At 35.2% G+C, this 18,860-nt stretch overlaps 1 protein-coding gene across 7 annotated transcripts in view; it reads left to right on the forward strand.

Moving 5' to 3' along the window:
• The window catches only part of LOC108737283 (E3 ubiquitin-protein ligase Rnf220-like), a 75,944-nt gene that overhangs the window by 19,528 nt on the left and 37,556 nt on the right, over window positions 1-18,860 (forward strand). For 5 of the 7 annotated variants that reach the window (XR_003231310.1, XM_018470024.2, XM_018470029.2 and 2 more), the window contains one exon: window positions 13,980-14,090. The exons of 1 other annotated variant lie outside the window; for it this stretch is intronic. Coding sequence is in view for 5 of the 6 variants with exons in the window: in XM_018470024.2 (XP_018325526.1) it covers window positions 13,980-14,090 (111 nt within the window). In the remaining variant the exon portion in view is untranslated. The remainder of the gene's footprint in view (window positions 1-13,979; window positions 14,091-18,860) is intronic. One more of the 7 variants, XM_018470027.2, reaches the window with a different exon arrangement.

Here is an 18,860-nt window from a genome sequence, read left to right on the forward strand (position 1 = left end):
CTATGCCGGAAGGTAGGGCGGAAGGCCCTCTTCAGCTTGCTTTCAGGAATCGTGGGAATAGGTGGGTGGTGGTTCGGGTGAGAAAGATGAGACGGACGAAATGAAGACAGAAGAGAGTGAAAGATTATCTGTGGAATATTACTGCCTCAGCATTTGCCTAAGTGATCCAAGGAAACCACAGAAAAACTTCTACCAAGGCAGACGGACCGACCCGGAATCGAACCGGCGTCCTCCGGAATGCTAAGCAATGGTCTAGACCTCTAGGCCATGCCGCTCGGTATATTTCTTGGCTCTGATCAACTAGTTTAGAAAGTAGTCAAATCATCACTTTAATCTTAAAATATTCACGCATTAATTCTCCTTATTTCGTATTACATTAATAACATTTCATGATCCGAATTCTACAATGGCGTAAATGCAATTTTAGGACAGGAGCTACACGTTGAATAAATATTTAAATAAGTATATACGTAAGTATGAAACGCGTGCAGAAATAAAGCGACCGATTTTATTTTTCTTAAACAAAGAAAATGTATAGGCGTCATGGTTATTATATCACACAAGTATGTGGGTAGTGCATATTAACGTTAGTGCTCATATGATCGTTTGTTGCGTTTAGGTACTTGCATGTAACGAACCAACTTTGCGGTACGTTGAGTGCTCGTTATACGTTTTACTCTATGTAGGTACTTACAAATTCTACAGTACGTTTGTATAAATATAACTATGGGTATAAAAATTTCATTTTTTTTATCCTAAAATACGTGGCTCATTACATAGTAGTCGTATCGAGTTTTAGAGACACTCGTCTTTGAAGCATTGGTCAAAGTTTCAATTTTTCATAAATGAAAAATCATATGTGAAAACTCACTGGAGGAATCGCGTCCCTGACTAAACTATCAACATTAACTTCTGTACGATATCACTTACGTTCACATCCTTATGCAAATGTATATCATAAACTAAATTCTTCAGGAATGTAGGTATATGTCATATGTCTACCTGAAATGAGTAAAGGCTCTTACTGACATCCAAGTACCAAGTCTCATTGGTTGCATCACTATAATCATGCCAACCGGGCAGCATGTAAAATCCTTCGGTTACATGGTCCTATTTTGGAAAAAAACTTTTGGGTGTTTTATTCCCACCGGCCACTAATGCTGGTGGGCGGGCAGTCCCTCCGGACTAGGCCGGAAGACTTTTCATCAGCCTCCTTTCAGGAATCGTGGGAATGGGTGGTTGGAGGTTCGGGTGAGAAAGATGAGACGGACGAAATGAAGACAGAAGAGAATAAAAGATTATCTGTGGAATATGACTGCCCCAGCATTTGCCTAAGTTATCCAAGAAAACCACAGAAAAACTTGGACCTAGGCAGACGGAACCGGAATTGAACTAGCGTCCAAAACAAAAAAACTAAAAAACCTTTTAGGTTTCATTCCCACGAGCCACTAATGCTTGTGGACGGCCAGTTCCGGAAGGTAGGGCGGAAGGCCCTCTTCAGCCTGCTTTCAGGAATCGTGGGAATAGGTGGGTGGTGGTTCGGGTGAGAAAGATGAGACGGACGAAATGAGGACAGAAGAGAATGAAAGATTATCTGCGGAATATTACTGCCTCAGTATTTGCCTAAGTAATCCAAGAAAACCATAAAAAAACTTTGAACAAGGCAGACGGACCGGGAATTGAACCGACGTCCTCCCGAATGCTAAACAGTGGTCTAAACCTCTAGGCAGTGCCGGTTCCTATGTTGGAAGTAAAGGGACACAAATTGCTAGCAAATGCACAAATTGCCACACAGGCAAATAAATGTGTGCGTCACACACGCGCTAAGAGTAATCACCACACAGGTGCTAAATGTAATCACTATATATGTGGTGCTATATGTATACATACATGTAGCATTATACAAAACTTTTGTACAACACTCTGGCATGGCTAAATCAATACATACATACTATCATCAATTTACTGTTTTACTCAAATATTGATAAATGGCAATTAACAATTTTAGTACGCTCATTGATCCAAACAGGTACAAATTGTTCATGTTATGACACTGTTGGATTCTGATTTGATTGGATGGCATCATAGTTTTATTATTTTTGTATTTCGTTAGAAAAGCGAGTCGTTAAACGGAGCCTTGTAATTTGTATGTCGATTTGTCCCGAGAATTAAATCACAGAAAGTAACGAAAACTGAACGGTCGTTCTACCCATTAGAGGGCAATTAGTGAGGACGTGTTGCCGCGATTTTGGCGTGTGTCGCGGTCGTCACCAACAAGTATGACGCCGCGTGCATACCGAATCACGTATTTACACGAACATCCTCTACCAACTCGTATGCCCATTGTTAACTCGTCCGAGCTTGTAAATGTAACAACTTCAAATTTCGTTTTTTTCACATATTCATACATATGTATGCATAGGGGCGTAGCAGAGGGCAATAAAAGTTCTGGCCATGTGCTAGTCCACCCTGAATATTAACTTTACCCGATACAACGATTGTCATTCTTATGGAATTTAAGACGTCTTGACGGTGTAATTCATCCTTGACTTATGCAAAATCTGGCTAAGTCCCTATATATGTATAGGTACTACATTTATGGTACAGTCATCGAAAATGTGTAACTTACAATTAATTCTGTAGCATAACCGAATGGTTTGGCTTACAGGTTTAGACCATTGGTTAGCGTTCGAGTGGACACCGGTTCAATTCCGGATCCGTCTGCGTTGGTCCAAGTTTTTCTGTGATTTCCTTGGATTACTTAGGCAAATGCTGGGGATAATTATTCATTCTCTTCTGTCTTCATTTCGTCCGTCTCATCTTTCTCACCCGAATCACCATCCACCCATTCCCACGATTCCTGAAAGGTTGCTGAAGAACTCCTTCCGCCCTACCTACTGGCATAGTCCGAAGGGACTGCTTGCCCACCAGCATTAGTGGCTGGTGGGAATGAAACATTCAAAAGTTGTTTTTATATAGTATAATTAAATTAACACTATAACAGTTACATGATTACTGTTGTGCAAAATTCTTGTGTAATATATCTAATCTTCAATTATATTGTATCCACAGACAGTAATTTTTAGTATAATCGGTCTAACTGACCTACAGCCTCCGAGAGTCAGGAGAGTTAACCCAAACGACCGTGATTCACGTTGGTCTCACTGCTATAGTTACTTCTACAAAACGGTCCCTAATCATGTTATTCTCCCTGCAATCAGTTCAGTTTTATGCATTTTGAGAAAATTGATTTTGACAAACAGAACGTAGCGTCCTACGCCGGCAAAAATTCGTGACTGTTTTTACATACTAAATTACCTTTGCCCTCTAGTTACGTAATTGTTATGTTGCCGTAACGGCAGTTTTTGCTCACAATTCCATTTTAAAGTTCTCCTATTACTAAATTAAAGAAAACTTTCCATTTCTAAGGAAAAACAATTCCACAATATGGAGGTATTTTTAACTTCGTGTTATTATCGCTTTTCCGATTACAGAAAAAAAACTCGAAATTGTTTAAACCAACGATATCTACTAGGTGAGTGAAATGTTTACAACTATTTCATAACAACTTGTTTGAGAATTAGTGTGTAAAAGAAAGTATGATTATTTGCCACCATTGACCTGATCCAATGGAATAAAAACTGGCTAAGGCATGGAAAATAACAGTCAGTGAGGATAATAGTAGGCCCAAGCAGGTTCATAAATATTGTCGGCAGTTATAACCTCCGGTGACATTGGTGTACAATGTTCAATCACCGTGGCCAAGCGCAACACTTCTGTTAAACGTTCCGTCATAAAGTCATCGTAAAATACAACCACGGATTGATGGAACGCCATTATTTATTGACGTTTTTGAAACTGGTCGTACATTGTACATTATCCGCGTCTGCCAGACTCGACCATTTTCTTCACATAAGTGCTCGTAAAAGAGAATGCTTGCTGACACTGCAGACGACCCTAAAGCTACCAAAACGGACATGCATATGCTCATATCGTGCAATAATTATACCTGAAATTACCTTTGTAATCACCGTGACAAATTTTAAAATCGCTACTGCATACTAACATTAATTTATACGTATTCTATCGCACATGTTCACGGTTACAATAGAATTAAATGCTTTTGCTACAATCCTTTTCATTAAAAATTCCGGTTAATGATGTCTCTTAATAAGAAAGGATCACGAACGAATAAGTAACCTCACTCATATCTTTTTGGATATGTTGTGTAGAAACCAATGTACTGTTATTGAAATATGCATCGAAATATCAATATTTCTTGCTCTGAAATACGATCGGGAATTATTAATAACTCCGAACTCCGTTTCTTATTTAACATATTGTGTTGTCTGGAAAGGGGATATAACAGAGGTGTTAAGAAATGTGCGTGCTATTGAGCGTATTTATTATTATTATTATTATTAAAAAATAAATAAATAATTAAGTTTCCCTAATTTGTAATTTAATGTTAGAAGGTTTGTTTGGAATATAGAAACTAGAGATTGCAAGTAAGAAGATACATGGAAAATTAAGAGATTGACGTTACTAGATTTATCAGAAACAGTTACAGTAAATGAACTTGTTCGAATCTGTCTAAAATTAACACCTATTTAATGTTTTTATGTTTCTCTGAATAATCTTCTGTAAAAAGAAGGATATCATCAAAGAGTAAAGTACCTAGCTATTCTGTTTGAAGGTAGTTAATTGTTTAAGGACACAATTTAAGAAAAGCATTTCATCATTATGTATAGTATAAAGGTTCTTTCATATTCGTCAGGATTACGAAGGGTGAAAAGTGAAAATTATAAATGTCCGATCTATGAGCAATAAACCACTACTGCTCGAAATAAAAGATAACGGTGTATGTATGTAACCCTGTTTCATTGAGAAGATAATCAATTAGAGTTCTATTTGTCACATGCGTATAAATTCGTAAGTAGAATCTGGACACCTGCTTTACGGTCCAATGCACTAAATGACAGGCAGGCAGTCTGCACACTTTTCAATAGTTACAATATGACAATATGAGAATGTGTTACTGACGGGAGTCATTGAATGACAGCCAGTGGAGGGAGTCCTTGACTGCTACTGTAGGTACCTATGACACCTATTATTCTATTGGTGTGGTAGGTACATTCCTATTCCAATACTACTAAACACAATAATTAAGTATACCCACAAAATTTTTATAATTATAAATAAATTCAAAAGAACTTTCACTTCTTTAGGATTCTCTTAAAAGTCTAATACCTAATACTCAAGTATGTTAGGAAATATAATACATAGTGTCTAATAGCAATATTTTTAATCATATTTGCGTGCCTATCTTAAAACGTAGCTCCGAATTTAAATGTAACTCCTGTTGGAAACGTAGCATCTAGTTTTCCCGGACTGACTGACGTTACAGTTTAGCAAACTGGTTAGGAGCTTCAGTGGTGTAATTACTTGCACCCTCTAAACAAACTGCGCTTGTCGTTAAAGCTGACACCCTCGGTGCAATAAATTATTGGCCCTGGAGTTGTATATTCATGCGATTATACAAGTATAAAAACAAAAGTCATTGATCAGTAGGATCAGTAGCAAACGTGTCAAATCAGCTTAGATTTTTAAATGCCGTCTATATTTTAAAGCCACGGTATCGACAGTAAGATTACGGTTTTGACTTTCTTTTTGATAAAATTGGCGCTCGGCTGCAGTATTTAAACTTTAACTTTTATACTTTTGACGTAGTTTTGTTAAAATGCTTCCGAAAAGATTTGAAATTCGGAGTCAATTAGCAGGGGTAAGGTCTGAATGGTTTGCCGATTTAAGTTCATTCATGCAGGTACCTACGCGACCGGAAATAGTGAAGAATAGAAAATCCACACTGCTAATTCTTTTACTGCCTACGTCTGTCTGGGAAGTGTGTAAATCCAACTAACTGACTTTCAAATAAAGCTGACACGTTTCGAATGGATACGACACAAACATTTCATTGAAAATGAAATAGCCCAATTGTAAAGTATATTTTAAGGAACCGAACAGTTTCCCTATGAGTTTTTATTTACAAAATAGAAATACGTAAGTAGCAGCTATAGGTACCTACATCCTTTTTATAAAAGTCATATTACACCCCTAAGGTACGTATGCAGGTAATTAGTTAACAAAATGTGTTAACAGCAAATGACTTCAGCATCTTATTTTTATTCTTGTAATTACAAATAATAATGAATTAAATAGTCTAACAAGGCAGGTTAGCTCTTTACATTCCATTCAGGGAAATATTCGGTCAAGTTATATCGTAAACATCTACCGAATATGTACATTTAAACCCGTCCACTTTGTTGCAATGGTTTAGCTGTAGCTCGAATACATTAAAATTAGCGATTTTTAATTAAAAGTTTTGATTAAACGAAAGAATCCTTGATATCGAAAGTAGGTTTATTTAATAAAAAAGAACGTAATAATATGTTTATAGAGTATAAATAGTACTTAACCGTATGTTAAACAGTAACAATGCTGCCGATTTCTCACGGAGAATCAGGTAGCATCCCCTCATAATTTTACAGAGCAGCTGGGTTTATTTTACATTTCATTTAACTTTCTAGTTCATATATCACTTTTATAGATATGACAGTTACTACGTACATTTATATATTGCAAAGGCCATCTTGTACCACCGATATTTATATACATATCAAGCAGTAATACATTTATGCATGTTGCCATATAGGTACTAGTTCTTGACCCAGTTTTCCGATGATTACAAGAGAATTTAAGACCTTATTGTGTTTCTATTACGCTTTGATGAAGAATAATCGATTGGGTATAGGTATGATATTAACAGCTGTTAACAAAGAAAGGAGCAGCCCTTATAAAATCAATTAGGTACATAAGTAAATAATAAAAAAATTAACTAGTACTAGAAACAACCCCTTTTTAGCACCTCTTATTCAAGATTTTTGAGCAAATTGTGAAGTTAGAATCTTTTTATCGCTTAATAAATATGCAGTTTAACCTTTTTTTCTATATACAGGTACGGCAAAACATTCAGCGGACATAGAAATTATATTCATTTCATTACCTTTTTATATCACACGAGCGAAAATACGTAATTTGGTGAATATGTGGAATATAATTTATCAATCCTGTCTATTTGAAAATATCTCCTGCTTTTCTGGAAACTGTCCTGAACAGAAAAAAACCTAACACCCCTCCAAAGCTCCAAATTACATTTATTGAACTTATGGCTGAAGGGGTATTTGTACGAATTTCAGTATACCACGTCATATTTTTCAAAAGATGATGCCGCACATGTAATACAATACCCCTACGTTCGATTCTCAACTCTCCACTAGTGTATATATAAGCAACTTATGTAAACTAGCAAATCTGGATTATACTGAAAGGTTCTTGATATTTCGAAAAGATCGTATCAGATATAATAAGTAGCATCTAAACAATTTTAAATTGCCCATCTTCAACAAGTAATTTTGTATGAAAATATGTTCAGATACTGTTAGGGTTCCTAATAAGCTCCGAGGCCAAGGAGTTAGTACCGCTTTACCCCATGGTGGCTACATCACAACGCCGCTGAGCTACTGTGGACCTTGTTAACTGTGCATTATCCCTTATTATATGGGACTTTAAGAAATAGGCGGAAAAATGCAGATAGTACTTGAATTATTTTATATATATACTACATTCATATGGTTGGTGTGATTTGAATGTTTTAAAACACCTACAAATAAGAATTCCTTTTAAAGCTTTTGCAAAAAATTAGTAATATGGTGATTTCATCTTCTACTGGATTCTCTTAAATCTTGAAGTTGTATTCGAAGAGAAAACAATCTGAGTAATTGTGAGCGTGCGCATTTGGTGTCAGGCGAACTGTTGTATTGCCAACTGTATATCTCTCTGCCCGTCTGTTGTCCGTGTTCGAAGACAGTCCTGCAACCGGCAGCATTGTGTGTAAATGACCGCTATTAATAACGATCACCGAGTATCACAATATGTCCAATCGGATAAGTACGCATCTACATAATTCATGTATTTAAATATTCTCTGGTTTGCTTATTACCTTATCATCCCGTCATCGTGGTTTTCTGGATTGGAGGAACAACCGTATACCTTGCATCTGTTGCTGTCAGTCGCTTACACACAATCGGTTCGCAAACGTTCCGAATGAAATGCTCGTCGTACTTTTATGTAAAAAGATATCAGAACGAATTGCACCATCTCCTCACTTTTTGTAAAAAAATTAATTCCTAAAGACACGTATTCACACTAAAATTCCTCCTAGCAAGAGTCGATAGATAGTTGATATTTAGACAGCACGAATAAAATTGTTTCCGTCACCACTTTTGATAAAGGTTTTTCAATTTTCTTTACTGGATACTGTTACTATTGCGAAAATTTGTTTAATTCGCCATGATCAACCAAAATTCTAAAAATTGTAATTTTGCCCTATTGCGCTTTCCACATTTTCAAAGATGGAAGAGCAGTAAGACATGCCTACAACAAAGGATAGCGCAGGGCCGAGTCATTACCTTTGTTAGCAAATTCGAAAAATATTATTAAAAATGTATGTGGACGGTGGGGCTGACTGAAAAGAAAGAGTTAAAAGCGTTTAAAATATGGTGGTGTTATGAATGGACGACGAAAATGTCGAGGATAGAAATGAGCAGGTATTAGAGACAGTAGGAGAAGAGGATATTATGGTAATCAATAAGGAAAAAGAGAGACAAGATGGTAGGCCACCTTATGAAACAAATTAGAAGTAGAAATAGGAGTAAAGAGGGACAGGGGGAAACCTAGAATAGATTACTGTTAACAAATAGTTAAGGACTAATGATATTGTATAGTTTCCGGGAAATGCGAAGATTGGTTAAAGATTCGAAGAAGTCATTGTATGGAGAAACCAATGGCGTCGGAGGCCTAGGGTGACAAAATGAAATTAGGCCTCTGGTCAGCTCAGAAATTAGTATATAAGTATTAGGTATTTGTAATGTACATTTTATAAAAAATTAATAATAATTGTAATAAAGTGTATGTACTAATAGTACATGATTGGCTGTGTTGGTGTGGGTATTCCCTGCTGAACATAGCCCCTTAATAACCGTCATAGCCTGATAAATAATATATAAGTTACGTTTATATATTTTGCATACGTATAACGGGACCTCCAACTGCTAGAGTCCAAACTGTCTCTTATACTTACTCAATGAACGTATTTTAGTCTTGTGTGGAATTTTATAAAAATGGAATTTTTGAAATTTGAGACTCCCTAGGGTCACAGTCCCGGAATGTACCGCCCCCTCGCTTAGTCCACCACTGATCTCTTGACATATGATTATACGACTACTCGAATACTTTTCACTCAGATTAATGATGGTAAAATCTTGATGTTCGTTAATTTATTCATATATTTACGATTACTTCTTTAATTAAGATTAATTTCTTATTTAAAGTGAGTTTAATGTGCGTATTGGTGGACGTGGTCTAGTACGAGATTTTCTCCTTCGGTGAGTGCGCGGATCTAACAATTCGGTAGCTTCCTTGGAGAACGTGCTCAAGGAACGTGCCAAGGGCGTAGAATCCTTCGCTGCGGTTGCGAGCTCCTTGTGAATCACGGCCATGAAACTTTCTGCAAATAACACTCGCCGTAAAATATTTAACTAATTGCTATTTTATTTTCGAAGGAATTAATATTTTTAGAAAATATTACGTAGTTACATCTAGTGAGACACATATTACTTTTTATAGTGGATACAAATCTGTGGTTCATTTCTAATGCTAAATTTAAAAGGACAGTTTGAACATTAGTTTATATATAGGAATGATGGTAACCTTCGGTTAATCAATCAGGCCTCATTGTGTGTATTATATTTTTGTAAAGGGCGAATTCCCGTTTATTGATAACATTTTCAAATTAAAATGGGCAATAAAATAATTATTTTAGGAGATAAGAACAATAATCTAAATAATAAAGTTGTGCTTTTTCGTTTGTTAAAGTACATATTATCGACATGTACACATGTACAGTCTGCCTTTTGCGGGATAAGATTAATAGTGTGGTAGTTGAAAATGACCTCAGTGCATTTGGGATGTGGACCTACTAGAGTTGGCAATGTTTGGATGGTTATCTCTCCCTTGCCTTATGCCGATTTATTCAGAACGTCGTCGATGTGAGGCACACATCAAAGCTTGATGTATGCTTTCTTTTTTAGCGCATTTGTTTGCCTTATGATGACAAGATAAAAAATTTACGATGAAAAAACAAAAATATACTATATGTGCCCATTTATGCCAAATCTTTGCTTAACACTACTTTTCGGATTTGTTACTATTATATATACTTAAGGAAAGATTCAAAAGTTTTAGGGAATTCAGCGAAATCGAATTTTAATTAAAAAAACTGATTTTAAAAATTATATATATTAAAAAATATCACAATTTTCTCATCTAAATATTCTGATTGTGTAATCGGACAGGCTCAAGAAACAGGAGTTAAAAGGGGTAGAGGCAATTACCGACAGAAATTTCAAAATCCTTAAGAAACTTAGGCTACTCATAAGTTAAAATTTTTCGAGGCAGGTTCAGTCTGGCCTTCTCCACCATCTAACTAAATACTAGAATTCCACATGCAAACGTTTAGAAACCTAAAATAAATTTAGACAGTCAATGTGTGTGTCATCCTTGGTTAGAGACACAAAGTTTTTCTTTTAATTTCGAAATAGTCTGTGCCCCCTCAGGAAAATCACAAACTAAACCTAGATTGAATTAGATCGTTTATAAAGTGGTTGCTTAATGAAAATAGTGGCTAATTTTCGTGGCGAATTAGCCATTTGTATATGTCCACTCTATTTTACAACAGGCAATTTATTTACATAAACAACAATCGGCAATCTTTGTTCGCATGTAAAAGCAAACGGTGGCGTGTAGTTCGCATTCTTCGAGCCAAAAGCTGCAGACAACTTATTTATGTTTGGATTGTTTTCAAAATGCCGACGTTTTCCCACTACCGTACGATTGTCGATTAGGCTTACCGCTGGAACTGTTCTCGCATACGCTGCTTTTCTTTTGTATATGTGTATATGTATGTAGTTAAAAATTTTTATACGATATACGAACCATTTAACGGAATTCACAATAGTCACGAAACATTCGGATTCCCATTTCACACTTTACGATTCTCAAGGGGCGTAAAAATTCAGAAAAGTAAAGCATTGTTTCACCACTCCTACGCATTCCTTTTATTATAGATATACGATACCTAATAAACGTGCATAAATAAGGGAATGGGTTAATAGTACGATTTAACTTGTAAAACTTCAATACAATTTATAGAAATGCATCCTATTACACTATCCTGTCTGTCTTGAGACATCAACTTGCTAGCTTTCTCACTAGCTTATGAGCCGAGAAATGCACTTACAATAGAATCCGCTTATAATGACATCGAAGGGAAATGATAAACACGTCATACTAAGCGGGCGTCATACAAAGCATAGTCTTAGAAAATAAACAACTTTCTATTTTGGTTAATTATATAGTTTAATAAAGAGAACAACTACAAATTGTATATATTTATTAACAGAAAAAGAAAAAGAACGATGAATTGTAATATCAATGTACATAAGAAGGGTCAGAAAAATGAGCGAAAGTGTTATTATTAATCATTTCGGTCACTATAGCCGGATATGATTTCTTCAAAATCGGTCATATTAAACGATATGTCATTTTAAACGGAGTCATTATATCCAAACTTTCCTATAGAGAATTTAATATGAAAACCAAACTTAACACTGCAATTACTTCATATTAAGCGGTTAGTCGATATAGGCGGAATCAATAACGAATTCCACTGTATAATAATTCTGCATTTAAACCTATACGAAGCCTGCATATATTTACTAGTTGGATATCCCAANTTTAAACGGAGTCATTATATCCAAACTTTCCTATAGAGAATTTAATATGAAAACCAAACTTAACACTGCAATTACTTCATATTAAGCGGTTAGTCGATATAGGCGGAATCAATAACGAATTCCACTGTATAATAATTCTGCATTTAAACCTATACGAAGCCTGCATATATTTACTAGTTGGATATCCCAAATTGACAAAAAGTGTATCCCTAACCCAACTCCAGGTTATACTGGTCTATTCATATCATCTAGGTACGTCTTCATCTACTCTTAGCTTTCGGATTGCAGCCGTCTCATTGCTGTTTTGCCTCATGAGGGATAAAATACTTGAAGACCTCTAATTTATGGGCGATAAGGTGAAAAAGTTTTCAATGAACAAGGCATAGATTAAGAGCGATCTCTTCAATTTCAAGAAAATCAGAGATGTAGGGATTCAGGTTCAATTTCACAGTTACCTAAAAGATTGTACGGTTTACATTATAGAAACAATTTTTGTTTTTTTTTTTATTGAGATTTCCACCTAAAACTGTGGCAAAACTAAAAGGGTTCCGTTAAGTGTGTAGCGTTTGTTATACCTGGCGAATGCACGGCCAAAACGCGCTTCAGTATCGCCCTACGTTTAGTTTCTTAGGAAACTAACAACTGTGTACTACTTTACATACAAGAGAGTCGAATGTTGCGGCGGTCTATGCTAGCAATGTTACCAGTCAGGGCTGTAGATCCTAATTGATTTATAGATACGAATTGTGTGATTTGTCGCCAAGACTTGGCCAGTACATTTGTTGTCATCATCAACCGCGGTAGATGCGTATTCCCCATCGACATAAAATCTGCCGCTGACGGTCGCCCAGAAAAGAATAAAAAAAAATGAAATTGTTGGGCCCGACAGCGGTTAACTTATGTTAGAAATGCGGCCGAGGAACTCCGTGTAAAGAAGTTATTCAGGAATTTTGTATATATGAATCTATAAAACGGCTGCCAGACATCGAGTATCGGCTTCAAAACAAAATCAGTTATGTTAACGTAATATTCGAATTTATTCCAACATCTATAAATGGTTTCTTTCGATAAATACTTGGCCTTTAAAACGATAAACTATTTTATTTTCCGACATGAGTTATTATAATACATAAACCTGATTCGAAGAAATTATCCAACACCTGTTTATATCCGCAACTAAAACTGAAAAATTTTTGTATATAACATATGCCAAGTTTATGATTTGACCAATTTGAAACATTAAGTTTTCGCGTCAATTTCATTATTTTGATTGCCCTAATATATTAACACTTCATTTAAGTTTTTATTGATGACACTATTTAAGTGAGACAGTAGGTGGCTTCAAATCGCATTCACTAAGATTGGATTACTCAAGTTTTATGCTGTCGTTTCATTTGGTAAAGATATGACAAATTACTTAAAGATGCATATTTTAGAATATTTTTCCGAATAAAAAATGAAATACCTTTTGCTGTCAAAGGATTCAGTCAGGTTATTTACATTATTTTTAGATAGTGTTAGGCATCTCCTAATTTATACTAATAATTGCTTTTATTGATATTTTACCCAGTTTGATAGATAGAATGAATTCGAAATGCTTACATTTAAATCTTTTTATATTTAGTTCTGATAGGTTAAGCCTATGTTATTCGATTATGGCAATTGTTCATAAAAAAGTTAACGATGAAAAGCTAAGACTGATAACCAGTCATCAGTTTTGATAAGGGTTCACATTTTATTTAGGTGTATTTTAATTACAATTTATCCAATATTTTCATAAGTTAAGCTAAATACAATACTCATCCAGATACGCACATCACGAAATCTTGAGAACTGCTTATCATAAAGCGTACGAACTGAAAATCAGATTGCCCATTGTTCTTGACTTGTACGTGTTCAGTAATGAATTATTCGAAATTCAGTCTCTAAAGGATGTGAATATAGGGATATAAAAATTTGAATGGTGATTTTATTTAGAATCCTAAATAAAAATAAAGAAAAGGGTCGGGTCGCTAGTATTGTATACGTATTATAACAAAACGTAACGTAATAATTATTTGATTTCAGTAGGTCCTCTACTTGCCAGCAGCTTTGTAAGCGGAGCGTACACCCTCTCAGTTCCTGGTATGCCTCCGACAGCCCACTCTGGCTCCAAGACAAGTCTCCTATTCGATAATGGTAAGGACATGTTTTACAGTAATCGCATATGTGTATATAATCCATGCAAGATCCTATGTATAGCGAAATAATGTGTATTAATCACACTGTCCTTCTAGAAATAACAATCAACAATCTGATTGATATTGACGATCTGAAATTGTTTGATGGTAGAATCGAACTTTAATGATCAACAACTGACTTTTTTAAATAGATTTTAAGTTAAGTTATAAATCGATTCAGCGTGTCGATCTTAGAATCTTAAAAATCTAATAAATCTTTTTATAGATTTTTTTGAAATAATTATCTGCAAGTAAAGTAACAACTATTATACTGTTGTCATGATGAAGAAACAGGATTTTAAAGGTCTATTAAACGAAACATACATAAATATTAGTGATTACTGATTTTAATTCGAATCAATTTTTTATATATAATAACCAATCATCATTCCTTTTGATGTACAAAACATAAACCTTCATAATCGGTTATAGTGTGGTTTAACCCACTTTTAAGACGTATGGGTAAGTGCAGAATTTGTCACATATTGTCGTCATAAAAAGTGGAAAATTTTATTAGGGAGGGAGCAATGACATTAAGGACCTTTATTGTTAATAACATTTTGAACCTAATATGAATTACCTACGAATTAATTATAAAATAACTTATGTGATTCTAAAGAAATTTCAAAGAAGCATTTTGGTTTGTTTTGAAGGTTTTACGTGTCTCCTATTTTTCATGGTCAAAAAATCTTCCTTTAGATCTCTGATGAAATTAAATGCCAAGTTTTAATGTTCATTGGTCGGAAAAAAGTTGATATTACTCCTTGGTCCCTACCGTCGTGTAACGATCTCCGTCCTTCTCACTTCGCCGTCGCCAGAATAGGGAATTTAATTAAGTAAAATTACAGTGCTTGTACTTTAATTATGTTAGTATCGCGAAGGAAAGAAGTCGGCACCACCTCGAGCGTATCGGGACTTTTTAACAGCTGTCCTCCATCCTCCCGTCACTGAGCATTTACTTGCCCTCCTGTTTGCCTCCTCATGCTGTCACGTCGTTCGATGTAGCCCAAGCAATCATCGGTTCGCCTCACCGATCAAAGGATATCGTCAAAGCTTAGTCGACGATACCCGACCTAAGCAGTAGCGTACTGTTTGTTCTATCTTTAATGTCGCATATTTCTGTACAGAAATACAAGAATTTGTTGGATATTTCCCAAAAAGACTGTATTCATAAATACCAATTAATGGAACGAGTTTTTATAAATTATCAACTTAGCAACAATATATACCAATGTAATATACAAGTGCAACATATCTACCTAGTATGCTTCCGACGTATTTTTAGTTTTCGTATTTATTATTTAATTTTTTGAATTTTCCAACTAAAGGAACATTAAATTCAGAGAAAGTTTATAGAAATTAGAAAAGTCAATGGCTTTTCAATTACGAATATTTTTTTTATGTTACTGCTGTATCATCTCCACCGCTGCCTGTTTATAAGACACAGTCGCGTCGCGCCGCGTCGATCCGACGCGACGTCTCCCTAACTTCAGCGTTGAGTTGTTCCCCCAACGAGGTGGCAACGATTGCGAAAATTAAATGAGATTTAGATACTCTTCTTGTATACCTTCGGCAAAAAAAGGAAAAACAATTAACTCTTAAAAGAACAGAAGTTTGCTAAGATTGGAAAGATCTATGTCCTGACTTTTGATTTGACCTTTTAAATTAAATGTCAACCGATCAGTTTGTCTGTTTGTCTAATAGCGGATTTTTTTTTCAATGAATGCACTCTAACGCTTGTTTAAAATTATAAACAGTTGCTGTTGATATAAATGCTACTAGTAGATAGTAAATTTACGCAAACAGTAAATCCATAGGAAAAATTAATTGCTATGTATAGTGTAGGTATAATATTTATGTAATAAAACATAGTAGCAACACTCAAATTAATTCAAATTTAAGTGGTACACAAAAAAAGATTTTCGGCTTAATAGGGGAATGAATTTCATTGAAGCACTTCGTTGGTGTAGTGTTTTCCTACCGTAATATTATGGTCCTCACCGAAGGATCGTTTGATGTAAGTTTCGTAAGTTAAATTCAAATTGATAAAGTTTACAAAAAAAGAAAGGAATGTCTAACAGTTAATGAAGTGTTGGTAGAAGCAACCTGTTTCGATTCCATAAGGCGAAGCAATCTGGGGTTGCATATAATTTTCTCGTCCTTGCTTTTGAACTGGGCTTGCAGAGGCGAACGAATAGGATTAGTTAATGTTATCATTTATTCATGGGCTGAAGAAGCTAGCGGCTTACCGTTCCTCATCCTCGTCGTGCTCCTTTTCCGCCCGCAAACACAACGTCTTCTTCTCTACGAGATTACGCTTTTGTTGCCCATATATCTCGATGAACCCCACTTTTATGGAACATTTTGTATAACAGCGCCAAATCCTCGCATTACACATGATAAGAAGCTTTACCCGCTAACAAGTTCGAATCAGGTACTGATATTATCGTCGAACGTTGTCGGGCATATGTGCTATGCGCGGCGGTAACGTAAAAGAATGAACAGGGTGACTTAAGGTGGGGTGGCGTCATTGCAACGGTCGCGTGATGAGGTTCCTGTTTTGATCGTTTCCGCTTTTTTAAGAATTGGGGATTGTAAACTGACCTTATTTTAGCGCTCTTTCGCCTCTACCCACACATTTCATTATTAAAATTGTACAGGAAATGTATGAAATTTTAGGAATTGTATAAAATATTTTTTCAAAGATTTTTTTAATACAGACATATCCTGGGAAATGTATACATTTCCTAAGAATTGTATGAAATTCCGATATTGTTGTTTCAAAGATTTTTTTAATACAGACATATCCTGGGAAATGTATACATTTCCTAAGAATTGTATGAAATTCCGATATTGTACTAGGAAATGTATAAAACTAATGCTTTCTGTGAATAAAATGAATAAAANTTTTAGGAATTGTATAAAATATTTTTTCAAAAATATATGTTCTGGGAAATGTATACATTTACAAAATACTAAAAATTTAAGGCATTGTGTTTGCTGAAACGAAGTTAACCTCGTAACATTATTCTAACATCTAACATATCAGCCCGCCTCCGACGGGCAGGGGTATTAAAGAAACTCCAGTCTGTCATAAATTTCCCTAACAAAACAATGACGTCACCAATGGATATAGGTACATCTCCAAACAGCCTGTCGTATTATTGCCTATTGAGTATTACTTGCAATACATTTGCGATTGCTATTTAGGAAATGTATCTAATAAAATTTATTTCACACATTTCCGGGCGATTTTAGGAATTCTATACATTTCCTAGGAATTGTATACAATGACGGATTTCAAACATTTCCGATAACATACATTTAAAACGAAATTATCCAATTAATGCAGGAACATATGCAATATACCTAGCTTTTTACCGTGTCCTTTTTAATACAAAATCGATCAATAATAATAATATACCGAGTAGGTCCTAAATTAGGAAATAGAAAAATGTTCCTTTATGTTTTATATGTATGTATGTCAGTACATAAATTCGAGTAAACATCAACACTGACGTTGCGGATTATATTAGTGTTGACAGCACTTAGCCCCAGCTGTAATTCACCGAATGTCGGATGTAAGAATTATGTCACTTATGTCTAACCTCCCTTAAATGATAGTAACGTTGATCTGATTTACGAAAACAAATGTGAGAATGTTAATATTCGAAAGTAGTTCCGATATTTTTTTAACTATTACCTTCCGAAGCGCTATTACACATAATTATTTAAATTATGTTTTAAAATTAGATCGGTACATATTTATTAAAAATAGAGACAAAATGAGGAAAACTATGTATGTAATGTAACAGTTAATATTAAGTCATAAAATACGTTGTATTTTTGATTTATAAAAATGATTGGTAAAGGTCTAGATGATGTCTAGGATGGGGGGCATCGAAAGAGGAGGTCTCCCCCACGACTGTACCATAAAAAGATTGTGGCGGTCTCACCCATATAAAAATTATGGGGGTTCAAAGTTAATAAATATGCCAATTTTTAAACATTTCTAGCCATGTAAATATTTATATAGTCATCGAACCCCCCTATCCCCACCCCCATCTAACCCCCATAACTTTTTATGAGGGTAAGACCGTCACGAACTTTTTATGGTACAGTGGTGGGAGAGACCTCCTCTTTCGATCCCACCCACCCTAGACATCATCTAGACATTTACCAAATGATTTTTGTTGCATAATCTTTTCTTGTGAAATAAGGATAATTAGTGTTTTTGAAGATTATAATGGTAATGACTATTTGTCGTGGAAATTTAGAAGCAGTTTATAAATAGTAAAAATATAACTTGCTTGTCTAGGGTAGATTGAGGTTTAAAAAGTAAACCATATAAATAAATAGGCAAGAAAGTGTTTACATACCATAACCATCAGTATGCGTACTCTTCGTAACATCTGTAACCATCTGTCAGTGGAGACTTATCGAGCAACTTAGGGAATTGCCGCTTTGCACGCCGTTGACGAGGCAAAATGAGATGGATAAAAGGGAAAATACGTTGGTAAGAAGGACAGAGGGATCCTCCGAGGCGTCAAGATGCGTCGAAATTGCTCCCATAACTCTGGATTCGCACGAATACAGATAAATTGTGGGGTTAGCGAAATTACAGTGTTCCTAAAATTCATTAGAAACTTTCGTGTTTCAGTCTGTAGTTTACGTTTTTTAAAAATTCACTTAGCACCAATTTTATCTGACAATACTGAAATTAAGCGCT

Source organism: Agrilus planipennis, unplaced genomic scaffold, assembly GCF_000699045.2.
Source record: "Agrilus planipennis isolate EAB-ADULT unplaced genomic scaffold, Apla_2.0 scaffold90, whole genome shotgun sequence".
Classification (NCBI taxonomy): Eukaryota; Metazoa; Arthropoda; class Insecta; order Coleoptera; family Buprestidae; genus Agrilus; species Agrilus planipennis.